Raw genomic sequence first — 15,210 nt, 5'->3', positions numbered from 1 at the left:
ATTTCTACTGCGTGCCTCTGGCCCCCAGGGTGAAGCACTGCCTGAGTGCATTAATGGCAGAATCACAATGTAATTGTCAGAATGGTGGCATCATCACACTTTGACGCCAACATCCTCGTTTCTTTCTTCTCACTACAGAGAAACTAAGGCTAAAGGTTAAAGGATGTGGCTTATTAAATAATTCAAGCCATTAACCTGCAACCTGCAAACCGATGGCAGCCTGTTAAGTTTACGCTGCCATGATTCATGTTTGGTGTCTACTGATGCTAAAGCATATTGCCTGTTTGCTTTACTTTTATTGCTACATAGTAATGTAGTGAGGAAGGAGAATGAAAAAAGGTGACAGGACCCACGCAAGGGGACAATAAGAGCAGCAGACTCACTTGCATAAAGAAGATTGAAGCCTTCCCTCCCTCCCTCCATCTCTCCGTATAGGCCCCAGTGCACATCTGCGTCACTTACGCGGGAGGAGGAGGCTCTGAGGCAGAGAGAAAATTGTACTGTGAGGACCTTGGCAGCTTCACCGGCGCGGGCTTTTCTTTTTGCCTTCCTATATTTTCTGGAATAGATTTTTTTTTTTCTCTCTCTCTCTTTTACAAACTGACTAGATAAAAACCATCCCTCTCGCCTTGCAGAAGGCATTTGACTTTCTCAGAGATACCCGCAAGCTCTCAGAGCATCCTCCGAGAGACCAGTGACAGGAGCGCAGGTGCACCGAGAAGGCGGAGGCGGGGTGCGCTTCTTCGCGACTTGGGGATCTTTCTCTCTGCGCTCTCCAGGCACTGAACTCTAAGCTGCAAGGATAGGAGAGCCGACAGCTTCTCCACTGAGGCTCTGCCACCGGTGCATGCCAGGGAGGTGTATCCAGCTGTCGCTGCCTCCGAAGCTTCGGAGCGCGCAGACCTCTCCCCCTCGCCCATCTCCAGCATCAGGGTCGTCCCTCCCCGCGCAGTAACCACGGGGACCCCGCAAGGAGATCGGGGATCCTCAGCCCTCTGCATCCAGCTCCTTGCTCCGCTCCCGGCCGTTGAGCTCATCACGCGCGGGTCCTGCGGATCTGACCGCAGCTGAGCCCCGCGGCTCTGTTGTCCGCCCTCCGCTCGTCCCCTGGCAGGGCGCGCAGCCGCCTGGTCCCGTCTGTTCCCAGGGTGCAGAGGGCGCCTCCCTCCCCCTCCTCCAATCCCGGGCTCCGTTGGCCTCCCCTACCCGCTGACCCGTCTACTCCTGCCTCCGCTGAAGTCCCTTTGCCTTCCTTGCGTCAAGCATGTCAGGCTCTGGGCGAAAAGATTTTGATGTTAAGCACATCCTGCGACTCCGCTGGAAACTCTTCAGCCACCCGTCGCAGTCCCCTGGCGCTCCGGCCGGGGGCAGCTGCCTGCAAGAAGACGGCAGCAGCAGCTTCGAGCACTGGGGACCCAGCCAGAGCCGCCTGCTCAAAAGCCAAGAGAAGGGCAGCGTGAGCACTTTCTGGAAGAAGCCTTCCTCTTCTTCCTCCTCTTCTTCTTCTGCCTCCCCGTCCTCTTCCTCCTCTTCCTTCAACTCACTGAATGGCACCCTGCTGCCAGTGGCCACGAGGCTGCAGCAAGGGGCGCCCGGGCAGGGCACCCACCAGCCGGCGAGGACTCTCTTCTACGTGGAGTCCCTAGAAGAGGAGGAGGTGCCAGGCATGGACTTTCCTGGACCACACGAAAAAGGGCTTGTCTTGCAAGAGCTCAAAGTGGAACCGGCCAACTCGAGCCAGGCAACAGGTGAAGGATGTGGACACAGGTACAGTAAGTCCCCATGGGGCATCCAAGCATTCCTCAATTTCCACTCGTTTCCCCCCACCCCGTGCGCTCTGGTAGTTACTAAGTCTAAAACGTTTCAAGTTAAAAATTTTGGTTAAGAGATGCCAACCCGGTTTTAATTACTCAAGTTACAACCTCATTAAAAGTTTCCTCCTTAGTTTCTATTGGCTCATGCATATTGCTTTTCTTTCTGCAAGTTTTCGCAGCTTAATCACATATTGAATATATACGCATTTTGGTAACTCTCCATGTAGAGTGGTTCTCATATTTCTGAGGTTGTAGTATTCTTCTGTCATCTTCTGTCATTAAATTACATACATCAGTCTCCCAGTTATTTGATGTGAGGAGAAACGTCCTTTAAACACCATTCAAATGCATCTCATATACTGGCCTAGAAACTGACTTGTCAGGTTACCTAGGATCCCTGTGGCTTGGATCTATATTCCAGGAGTAATGAGGTGGACAGTAGGCCACCAGACAATAACATTTTCTCTCTTTTTTTCCCCCATGAAAGACAGTGTTTCTATTCTCTATCCTAACTTCCCTTTTTATCCTACTTCATGTACACCGTTGCCTTGTTTAAAGTCTTAGAATTAAACTCTTGCTAATGCCCTTTGCATTTTTCTATCCTGATCCGTTGTCTCGGTATGGAACTGTGTATTCTTAGTGAGCAGGTCAACATTTATTTCTTGTTTATATCTGATATAACACTTCTTTGAGTACAGTTCTTCTACTTTCAAGACTTATAGAAAACCTTTGCACACATAACCTTCTGAGTTTGACATTTTCAAAGAATTGATTCATTCTACACTAGATCATTACTACTTTTGGCATATAGTGATGATACGAAAAGATTTGCATTTAAATTCATATATCAGAATATATTATTGAAGAAGAAATACAGGAGAAATATAGGAAAATAATAATGAAACTGTTAATAAAATTTACCTTTCAGTAAAAAAATAAAAATAGAACCAGAAGCAATGGTTTAAACTTTTACTTGATTGAATCAACTTTTTATAAAGTTAAGTCACAAAAAGAACACATAAAGCAAAACAATACCATAAGTGGTCTTCAATTATGTTGACAAATGTGAAGTTAAAGATACAAAAATTATCCTTAAAATTTTTCAATTATATTGATTATGTGGATTTGAATTTGAATTTTAGGAGCCTTGAACATAATCTAATATGTGAAGATAATATAATGTAACATGATTTTAAAGACAGAGAAATTTAATTTTCGAGTATGAGAAAGTTTTTTCCATATATAGGCGATCTAAATATAAATTTATCTATTATTCAATTAATTAAGATACTTTATCAAAATTGTTATAGTTTGGGGTACTATTAATACTATGAAGTTATTTGATTTATGTATTCACTAGTGACCTATAGTTTTAGATATTTTTAAAAAATAAAATATGTTGGGCTTTACCCCATTTAATTGAGGAAATGTAATTTTTTTAGTTTTAGGAAATCATTCATAAACATTTAGCAATTCACCTTATATATTTAAAAGAAAATCAGTTAGGTTAAAGATTTACTAATTACTCTTTTATTGAAATTGATAGTTTTGTGTCTCAGACAGTTCAGGGAATAAATAGATTTGTTTTTCAGTCTTGAGTCATTTTTTTTTCAGTTTCAGTTTTAGTTTCAGTTTTGAGTCTTTTTCTTTCAGTTTTGAGTCTTCAAATCATCTCAAATATCTGACCTTCTGGGAATATTAATGTTTAATAAAGTTTAATAATTTAAAAAAATTTCTTTATAAAAATACAGTTTTCAGTAAATAAGGCATATTTGGCATGAGTAATTTCAGAAGACTTTCATGTAAATTGGACAATTTGGAAATAGAAAATATAATAAATTAAAAAATAAAACTAATAACTAATAGCCTCAGTTAGGGATGAAACACCCATCAGATTTAACTTCCAATCCCTTACTTTTGAATATACATCAGTGTTTTTACACACAAAGGGTTGTAAATGAAAATAATTCTGAAAATAAGACACGTGCCACCCCAAATCATATTTACTTTTGGAATGAAGGTTTCCAATGAGGGCTTGCATGTGTACAATATTGAAAATCAGGTCTAATTTTATTTTAAAGTTCTTATTAATGCTTAAATCCTTTAGTTAAATTTTAATTTCTCACTGGACAAATTGGTCAACACTGATAGTATTCTCATGGACTTTATATGTTGGTAAATATTCATAGACTACTGGTTCTGTGCTCATGATTGATTGACAACATGCTACTAAACTTAGTAATAAGCTATTATCAATATATAATATTATAATATGCAGTAAGAATAATGTTCATTTCCCAGAAAGGACAGCATTTCCAAAGTTAAGTATGGAATGGAAAACAGTATATAAAATAATTCAGTAATGTGGATTTACTTTGGTTTCTATCATAATCCATGCAGGAAATCTACATATTGTTCATAATGACCAACGAACACATGAAGTATATAAACCTGCATGATCATTTTGATTACTTGAGTCATTACTCTATCACCGTTCTGTGATGTCACATTTGATATTTAGCATTTTGCTTCATCAGTTCTGACCATTATGCTAAAATAATTTTCACGTATAAAAAAGAGTTGGCTCTTTTTCTCTTCCTTCATTTTCTGATCTTCTCTTTATTCATTTGGTCTCATACTAGTTAAGAACATTGTTTTAGATAAGCATAAGTAGTTCAGTTGGTTTTATTTGTTGTTCAAACAGCAGCTGGAATTTGCTCAGCAGAAAGCTGCTCTTAATCTCAGAATTCTGGAAAGGTCAAATTATCATGGAGTTGAAACATAAAGGTAGCAATAAGACAGTAGTAAACAGATTTACTGCTGAAACCCAACCTTTATCTTATTCCACTCCACCAGACACACATAAACAAATCTCAGTGTTCTACTACCTTAACCATGACACAATTAAGAATTCTAACTCTTACAGTAATAGGTTCTTGCTCTATGCTATTAATCATTTATTTTCTCTACTTTACTGTCTGAATGTAATTGTTGGAGAGTGTATCATTTCCTAGCCATTCAGATCACTATATATTTTTGATATGCATATTTTTGTCCAAAATTCTATATGTAGTAAATTAAGAAACCAAAGAGAAATATTTCTATTCTTGCAGTTTATAGTGATGTGAGTAGGAGAAAAGATGTCGTATTTAACTACTTGCTTTTTTAGTTTTCTCAGTTCTCACAGAGTGCAAGCATCTATTTCCATGGTTTCAGTTACCACCTATAAACTGTATTTTAGAGCTGCATCTCAAAACCTAGACTCTGCCTCCCCACACCCACAACCCCCTCTCCCCCCTCCCCCACGAACTCGGGTCTCACACATCCACTTGACCTTTCTGGTAGATATCACAGATACAATATAAACACAGCACATACAAAACTGAGCTCATAATCTCCCTTCTCTCTTGCTCAATTTTCTTCTTCTCTATCTCAGAGAATAGCTCGCCATGCATTTGGTTGTGCAACACAGAAATCCAGAATCATATTTACCAGAATCCTCTTTCCCCTGATTTTCAATATTCCACCAAGCCCTGTCACTTTTCCTTCAAAAATGTCCTCCCCTATGTCTGCCTCACATCTCTCCATCTCTATTGTATGCACCTAATTTTAAAATACTGTCATCTTTCAACTCACTTCTGCAACTGCCATCTGCATCCTCTTTCCTCATTGATTTTGCCACCTATAATCCCTTCTCCACACCAGAGTCAATGAAAATTTATAAGAGAAAAATCTGAACTTTTTCCCCATATCCTGGCTCTCCTTTTGTTTTTCAAAGCATTTCCACCACTCTGACCACAATCTATTTCCTGGTCAGTTAGGCCTTGAAAGAGCTGACTCTAGTCTGCCATACAGGCCCTTCTCTCATCACATCCCCACCATCCTCTCCTATCTTCCAGAGGCAATGTTCTTCTTTACCATTTTTCTCTGCCTTTGGGGCGCTCACGAACTTAATTCCCTTCCTTAGTACATAGTGGTCCTCCTTCCCTCAATCCACCCTTTTCTGGATTCATTTCTATTCATTATTGAGATGTCTTGAATAAAAGTTCTGTACCATTCTTAAAGAAGCGTTCATTGATCCCCCAGGAAAAATCATTTTAAAAATTTAGAATTTATTTTATCCCCTTATTTTATGTTCTTAGAGTAACTGCTCTCTGTCTTCAATTTCTTATTGTAGTCATATATTAATATCCATGTTGCCTTTTATGTTTGTCTTTACAATTACAATTACCCAGTGGACAAGATATTTCTGTTTTGCTCATTATTTTATCCCTATTATAGAGTATGTAGTTACTCAATAAATACCACTGAGTGAATACATATTTGTCATAATCATAATGAGTGACATTGATTAAAATCTTGCTGTCTTCCAGATATCAAGCTGAATATTTATATTGTGGAATTTAATATTCAGAACAGCCCTATGATTCTGGTACAATTTTGGATCCTTTTGTTAAAATGATTGCATAATCATTTTATGATTATGAGAAAACTGAGATATAGACAGATAATTAAGTTGCCCCAAACCACAGGATTGTGAGTAGTACAGCTAGATCTTTAATCCTTGCATTCTGACTCCTGACACCATATTCCAGGTGATTTTGACAACTTTTCTTTACCTCTGCTTAAACAAACAAACAGAACAGAAGAAAAGAGGCTCCAACCAAGATTATGCTGAAGCAGTTCTCTTGTTCCCCTGGTGGAAATTATGCTTGTGTCTTAATGATTAAATAGACTCTTTAAAATGATAGTGATGGACAATGCCTGAGAAGACTCAGTCAAGGAGGACTTGGCCCAAGTTAAAAAACATTCAGTTATTTCCTGAATTACGGTTCATTCAGTGCATATTACTTTTTAATTAAACAAAAGTATGAGGAAATAACCTAGATAGGGAAAAATTATTTAAATTTGGAATCCAAAAGAGAACATCATGATAGAAAATCTCCTTCTGAGGTTCAGAACAATTGATGAAGAGAAGTGTCACAGACAGAGTGCATATACCATTAGAATCACATGGAAGTTGGTGGTATTTGTTTACAATAAAAAGAAAACAGCCTTGCTTCAGTCAAAAGAAAAAAGAAAAACTTAAAAAATGGCAAAGGACTATTTCTTCAGGAAAGTAATTCTTAAACTATTCTTCTATGGACACTAAATTAAAATAATGTTCATATTTTCCCTATGACTTCAATTTCTTAGTGAAAAAGTGTATAGAGTGATTTTACTCAATTTTATGTCTTCCTTGCTAATTTATTCTAGGCTTGGTTATTATACAACCTATTAAAATTTAAATCAGAACTAGCAAAAGACAATAGCTTGTTTGGGGAAAGGTTTTTTTTTTTTTGTTTGTTTGTTTGTTTTACTTATTTTAGGATGGGTTTACCAATATTATATATTGTTTGCAAAGAGGTTCACAATTTCCAGGTGCCCTCCTCTCTGAGCAAATTTGCTTCAGGCAAACTAAGAAGATCATAAAGGAAAAGGTAATAAGATCACTAGGTTGGATTTTCAGGTACACAAAACTCCACAGCTATCTGAGAGAAAGATGTGAGTATATTGGGTTGGCCAAGAAGTTCATTCTAGTTTTTCTGTAACATCTTGTGGAAAAGCCCAAATGGACCTTTTGGCCAACCCAATAAATGCAAGATGAAATAAATAGAACTCTTAATTATAACAAACAATAAAACCTCTACACTAATTGAAGAACAATATTCTGGCTTTCTTTGATAAATTACTAATGAATACTTTGTAAACTATATCATTAACCACTTTAAGGTATTATTTTAAATAATTTAAAAATAATAAAGAAATCCTCCTTATCCAACATTTAGTTAATATAGAATATACTATTGATCAGATATTTATTTCATTGGTTTATTTTTCCTAAGTCTCAAAAGATAATTTGTGTATCTGGAGGATGATATGCTTCTAACAAGTATATGTTAATTCAAATTTCATTGTTTTTGACCAAGAGCTCTTATAGAGTTTACAGAAAACTTAGATCTGCAGGGTATTTTAGATTTATATCAAGTTTCTGAACATGAAAATGACAACATTTTAAACAGAGTCTCATAGTAATGAGACTCTTTTGATTTATTTTAACATCCAAAATAACTGTAGATATTTTTGTAGTAGCTGTAATAACAAATTCTCTGGAATTTACATATTAGTTTAGACCAGATAATAATTAATTTGCCTTTCTGCATTTAAGATAAAGTTATTCAAAACTTTGAAGAAAACATCCTCTATAAACACAGATAACCTGAGCAGAATTAAATATTTCAAAATCTTATAAGTCAAGTATAGATTTAAAAAAAAAAATCTATTGAACCATATAGGTTTGATGCTAACTACCTTTGCTGACTTTTCTGGTCAGGACTTGAAAACAGATTGATCTAAGTACTTATGAAAGGATAACAAAATTTAACTTAACCAGAGAGAATGTGTACTATGATTTTAGGATCCCAAGAAAAAGTCATTTTGAATGGTAAGCCAATGAGACAGATCATTTTGGCTAAAGATCATGTCACAGAAATGGTACTTTAAAGTGATCTGAGGGACATGAATAATAGTAAAGAGTAGAATCAGTTGATGTTAATTCTAAATTCAGCTTTCCCCATCCCTTAGGCAGCCTTAGTCCAACTCTGATAATTTCTCATAGAAAATCATTCATTTAATTTCCTATCATACTTGTTTGTGACACTGTATCCCAGTAGATCATTTGGACTCCTTTTTTCTTACTGATATTGCTAGATGTTTAGCCATGTAAATAAGCATTTTTATCTTGCTGAAATATGATAGAAAAACTTAAAAATGGGATCAGAAAATTGTGAGAGTTTATACTACAAAGGAAGGAAGAATACAATACAACTCTTTTATAGTTCTTCAAGAGGTGAATGACAAAATCTCTTTGTACCTACAATAAAGTATGTGATTTGGTTTGGTTTACTTCTTTAGTAGATTCTGATTATACTGAGCTTGGCCCACCAGAGCAACATCCAGCCCTACCCACCACCAATCCCTCCAATTAGGAAGCTTGCACAAGCCTCTTAGATAGATTCATCCACCAGAGGCCAGACAGCAGAAGCAAGAAGAACTACAATCCTGCAGCCTGTGGAACAAAAACCACATTCACAGAATGATAGACAAAATGAAAAGGCAAAGGACTATGTACCAGATGAAGGAACAAGATAAACCCCAGAAAAGCAATTAAATGAAGTGGAGATAGGTAACCATCCAGAAAAAGAATTCAGACTAATGCTAGAGAAGATGATCCAGGACCTCAGAAAAAGAATGGAGACAAAGATCGAGAAGATGCAATAAATGTTTAACAAAGGCCTAGAATAATTACAGAACAAACAAACAGAGATGAATAATACAATAACTGAAAAGAAAAATACATTAGAAGGAATCAATAGCAGAATAACTGAGGCAGAAGGATGGATAACTGACCTGGAAAACAGAAAGGTGGAATTCACTGCTGCAGAACAGAATAAAGAAAAAAGAATGAAAACAAATGAAGACAGCCTAAGAGACCACTGGGACAACATTAAATGCAACACCATTCACATTATCAGGGTCCCAGAAGGAGAAGAGAGAGAAAGGACATGAGAAAATATTTGAAGAGATTATAGTCAAAAACTTCCCTAACATGGGAAAGGAAATTGCTACCTAAGTCCAGGAAGTGCAGAGTCCCAGGCGGGATAAACCCAAGAAGAAAAATGCTGAGACACATAGTAATCAAATTGACAAAAATTAAAGAAAAAGAAAAATTATTAAAAGCAACAAGGGAAAAACAACAAATAACATACAAGATAACTCTCATAAGGTTAACAGCTGATTTCTCAGCAGAAACTCTACAAGCCAGAAGGGAGTGACATGATATATTTAAAGTGATGAAAAAGAAGAACCGATAACCAAGATTACTCTACCCAGCAAGGATCTCATTCAGATTAGATGGAGAAATCAAAAGCTTTACAGACAAGCAAAAGCTCAGAGAATTCAGCACTACCAAACCAGCTCTACAACAAAGACTAAAGGAACTTCTCTAAGTGGAAAACACAAAAGGAGAAAAGGACCTACAAAACAAACCCAAAACAATTAGGAAAATGGTAATAGAAACATACATATTGATAATCACCTTAAATGTGAATGGATTAAATGCTCTAACCAAAAGACCCAGGCTCTCTGAATGGATACAAAAACAAGACCCATATATATGCTGTCTACAGGAGACCTACTTCAGACCTAGGGACACATACAGACTGCAAGTGAGGGGATGGAAAAAGTTATTCCACACAAATTCAAATCAAAAGAAAGCTGGAGTAGCAATTCTCATATCAGATAAAATAGACCTTAAAATAAAGATTATTACAGGAGACAAAGAGGACACTACATAATGATCAAGGGATCAATCCAAGAAGAAGATAGAACAATTGTAAATATACTTGCACCCAACATAGGAGCACCTCAATACATCAGGTACCTGCTAACAGCTATAAAAGAGGAAATCAACAGTAACACAGTAATAGTGGGGGACTTTAACACCTCACTTACACCAATGGACAGATCATTCAGACAGAAAGTTAATAAAGAAACACAAGATTTAAATGACACAATAGACCAGATAGATTTAATTGATATTTATAGGACATTGCATCCAAAACCAGCAGATTACACTTTCCTCTCAAGTGCACATGAAACATTCTACAGGATAGATCACATCTTGAGTCACCAATCAAGCCTTGGTAAATTTAAGAAAATTGAAATCATATCAAGCATCTTTTCTGACCACAATGCTATGATATTAGAAATAAATTACAGGGGAAAAATTAGTAAAAATTACAAACACATGGAGGCTAAATAATATGTTACTAAATAACCAAGAGATCACTAAAGAAATAAAAAAAAATACCTAGAGGCACATGACAATGTAAACACAATGATCCAAAACCTATGGAATGGAACAAAAGCAGTTTTAAGAGGGAAGTTTATAGCAATACAATCTGACCTCAAGAAACAAGAAAAATCTCAAATTAACAATCTAACCTTACACCTAAAGGAACTAGAGTAAGAAGAACAAACAAAATACAAAGTTAGTAGAAGGAAAGAAATCATAAAGATCAGGGCAGAAATAAATGAAAAAGATATGAAGAAAACAATGGCAAAGATCAATAAAATTTAAAGCTGGTTCTTTGAGAAGATAAACAAAATTGATAAACATTTAGCCAGACACATAAAGAAAAAGGGAGAGGACTCAAGTCAATAAAATTAGAAACAAAAAAGGAGAAGTTACAGCGGATACCGTTGATATACAAAGCATCATAAGAGACTACTGCAAGCAACTCTATGCCAATAAAATGGACAACTTGTAGGAAATGGACTAATTCTTAGAAAAGTACAACCTTCCAAGACTGAACCAGGATGAAATAGAAAATATGAACAGACCAAGCACAAACACTGAAATTGAAACTGTGATTAAAAATCATCCAAAAAACAGAAGTCCAGGACCAGATGGCTTCACAGGTGAATTCTATCAAACATTTAGAGAAGAGCTACCACCCATCCTTTTCAAACTCTTCCAGAAACTTACAGAGGAAGGAACACTCCCAAACTCATTCTATCAGGCCACCATCTCCCTGATATCAAAACCAGACAAATATACTACAAAAAAAGAAAATTACAAAGAATATCACTGATGAATATAGATACAAAAATCCTCAACACAATACTAACAAACAGAATCCAACAACACATTAAAAGGATCATACACCATGATCAAGTGGTATTTATCCGGCAGATGAAAGGATCCTTCAATATATACAAATCAATAAATGTGATAAACCATATTAACAAACTGAAGGATAAAAACCATATGATAATCTCAATAGATGCAGAAAAAGCTTTAGACAAAATTCTACATCCATTTATGATGAAAAATCTCCAGAAGTGGGCATAGAGGGAACCTACCTCAACATAATAAAGACCATATACAATAAACCCTCAGCAAACCTCATTCTCAATGGTGAAAAACTGAAACTATTTCCTCTAAGATCAGGAACAAGACAAGGATGTCCACTCTCACCATTCTTATTCAACATAGCTGTGGAAGTCCTAGCCACTGCAATAAGAGAAGAAAAAGAAATAAAAGGAATACAAATTGTAAAAGAAGAAGTAAAACTGTCACTGTTTGCAGATGACATGATATTATACAGAGAGAATCCTAAGGATGCCACCAGAAAATTACTAGAGCTAATCAATGAATTTGGTAAAATTGCAGGACACAAAATTAATGCACAGAAATCTCTTGCATTCCTATACACTAACAATGAAATATCAGAAGGAGAAATTAATCAAACAATCCCATTCACCATTGAAGCAAAGAATAAAATACCTAGGAATAAACCTACCTAAGGAGGTAAAAGGCCTGTACTCAGAAAACTATAAAACTATAAAACACTGATGAAATAAATCAAAGATGACACAAACAGATGGAGAGATATAGCATGGTCTTGGATTGGAAAAGTCAATATTGTGAAAATGACTCTACTAGCCAAAGCAGTCTACAGATTCAGTGCAATCCCTATCAAATCACCAATGGCATATTTTGCAGAACTAGAACAAAAAAATCTTAAAATTTGTATGGAGACACAAAAGACCCCAGAAGCCAAGCAATCTTGATGGAAAAAAAAAAAAAAAAGAAACAGAGCTGGAGGAATCAGACCCCCTGACTTTAGATTACACTACATAGCTACAGTAATCAAGACAATATGGTACTGGCACACAAAAAGAAATATGGATCAATGGAACTGGACAGAAAGCCTAGAGATAAACCCACACACATATGGTAACTAATATATGATAAAAGAGGCAAGGATATACATTGGAGAAAAGACAGTCTTTTCAATAAGTGGTGCTGGGAAAACTGGACAGCTATCTGTAAAAGAATGAAATTAGAACACTCCCTAACACCATACACAAAAATAAATGCAAAATGGATTAAAGACCTAAAGCTACGACCACACACTATAAAACTCTTCAAGGAAAACATAAGAACACTCTTTGACCTAAATCACAGCAGGATCTTTTTAGATCCACCTCATAGAGTAATGGAAATAAAAACAAAAATAAACAAATAGGACCTATAGAAACTTAAAAGCTTTTGCACAGCAAAGGAAACTATAAACAAGATGAAAAGACAACACTCAGAGTGGGAGAAAATATTTGCAAGTGAATCAACAGACAAAGGGTTAATCTCCAAATATATAAACCACTCATGCAGCTCAATATTAAAAAACAAACAACCGAATCAAAAAATGGGCCAAAGACCTAAATAGACATTTCTCCAAAGAAGATATACAGATGGCCAAGAGGCACATGAAAAGATGCTTAACATCACTAATATTAGAGAAATGCAAATCAAAACTTCAATGAGGTATCATCTCACACCAGTTAGAATGGGCATCATCAGAAAATCTACAAACAACAAATGCTGGAGATGATGTAGAGAAAAGGGAACCTTCCTGCACTGTTGGTGGGAATGTAAATTGATAGAACCACAATGGAGAACAGTATGGAGTTTCCTTAAGAAACTAGAAATAGAATTACCATATGACCCAGCAATCCCACTAGTGGGCATATACCCAGAGAAAACCATAATTCAAAAAGACACATGCCCCCCAACGTTCACTGCAGCACTATTTACAATAGCCAGATCATGCAGGCATCCAAATTCCCATCGACAGACAAATGGATAAAGAAGGTGTGGTACATATATACAATGGAATGTTTCTCAGCCATAAAAAGAAACGAATTTAGGTCATTTGTAGAGACATGGATGGACCTAGAGACTGTCATGATGAGTGGAGTAAGTCAGAAAGAGAAAAACAAATATTGTATACTAACTCATATATGTGGAATCTAGAAAAATGGTACAGATGAATCAGTTTGCAGCAGAAATATAGACACAGAGGTAGAGAACAAACATATGGATACCGATGGGGGAAGTGGGGTGAGGGGTGGTGGTGGTGGTATGAATTGGGAGATTAGAATGGACATATATACACTCATATGTACAAAATAGATAACTAATAAGAACCTGCTGTATAAAAATTAAATTAAATTAAAGAGGAAATGATGGCAGAAAGGTTTCAAATTTTATGAAAAGTATAAACCCATAGATTCAATAATCTTAATGAATTCTAAACACAAGAAACATGAAAACTACCATAAGTCACATTTTACTCAAATTCTCAAAATGAATGATAAATAGAAAAAAATATCAGAGCTTCCAGAGAAAACACATGTTATGCAGAGAGGGATAAAAATAAGAATAATGGAACATTTTTCATTGAAAATGATGCAAGTGATAGGTGGAACATCTTTTGAGTACTATAAAAAAATCCCTGCCTATATGAAGTTCTATATATACTCAAAATGTTTTTCAAAGTGAGAGTGATATTACAATTTTTTTTCTGGCATAGAATAGTTGCATCAACTCATCATCAGGAGACATGCTCTATAAGAAATGTTAAAGTCCTTTAGGCACAAGGAAAATGACACCAGTTGGCAGAAAGGAATGAAAACCACCTGAAATGGTAACTACATGTGTAAACATTTAAAGTTATTCTTGATTATATAAACCTGGAACATTTGGAAGACAGATGGTGGTTAAACAAACAAACAAAAAACACTATAATTTGAGGTTTTTACCACATGCATAAGATATACACATGACTCCTACAGCATTAAGACTCAAGGGAAGAAATGAAAGTATCGTTTTTCAAGGTTCTTACACTAAATGTGAAGTGGTATATCATTTGAAGGTAGTCTCAGACATATGTTAGAAATTCTAAAGCAACCACTAAATTAACAAAACAATGATCAGTAGCTAGTAATCCAACAAAAATTAAATGCTCTCATAAAAATTATTCAATTAATCTAAAAAAAAGAAAACGGGAACAAAGATGGGACAAACAGGAAATGCACAGCACAATTATAATCTGAAACCTTACTATATCAAGAATTATATTAAAGTAACAGCTCTCTACATCCATAATTTAAAGACAAAGATTACCAAATTGTATAAAAAGCCAGACTCAAGTATATTTTGCTTACAATAAATACTTTAAATATTACAAAAAGGTTAAAAAGAAAAAGATGGAAAAGATACATAGCATGCTAAGACTAAACAAAAGAAAGCTGAATGGATGTATCAGTATTAGATAAAGCATATCTCAGAGAAAAGAATATAAATCTGATAGAGAGAACCTATAAAAAACCTAGAGCCAACATCATAATGTTGAAAGATTAAATGTGTTTCCTCTAAGATCTGGAACAAAATAAGGATGTCTTCTCTCACCACTTTTGTTCAACATGGTATTGGAGATGCTAGTCAGTT

At 35.8% G+C, this 15,210-nt stretch overlaps 1 protein-coding gene across 1 annotated transcript in view; it reads left to right on the top strand.

Moving 5' to 3' along the window:
* Nucleotides 1–485: 485 nt before the first annotated feature.
* KLHL1 (kelch like family member 1) overlaps nucleotides 486–15,210 on the top strand; it is a 368,376-nt gene continuing 353,651 nt past the window's right edge. The window contains exon 1 of the mRNA XM_059041531.2: nucleotides 486–1,767. Coding sequence (XP_058897514.1) covers nucleotides 1,265–1,767 — 503 coding nt within the window. The 5' untranslated portion in view covers nucleotides 486–1,264. The remainder of the gene's footprint in view (nucleotides 1,768–15,210) is intronic.

This window comes from Kogia breviceps, chromosome 16 (assembly GCF_026419965.1).
Source record: "Kogia breviceps isolate mKogBre1 chromosome 16, mKogBre1 haplotype 1, whole genome shotgun sequence".
NCBI classification, from domain to species: Eukaryota; Metazoa; Chordata; class Mammalia; order Artiodactyla; family Physeteridae; genus Kogia; species Kogia breviceps.
The sequence above is the reverse complement of the archived record's forward strand: the minus strand, read 5'-3'. Positions and strand labels throughout refer to the sequence as shown.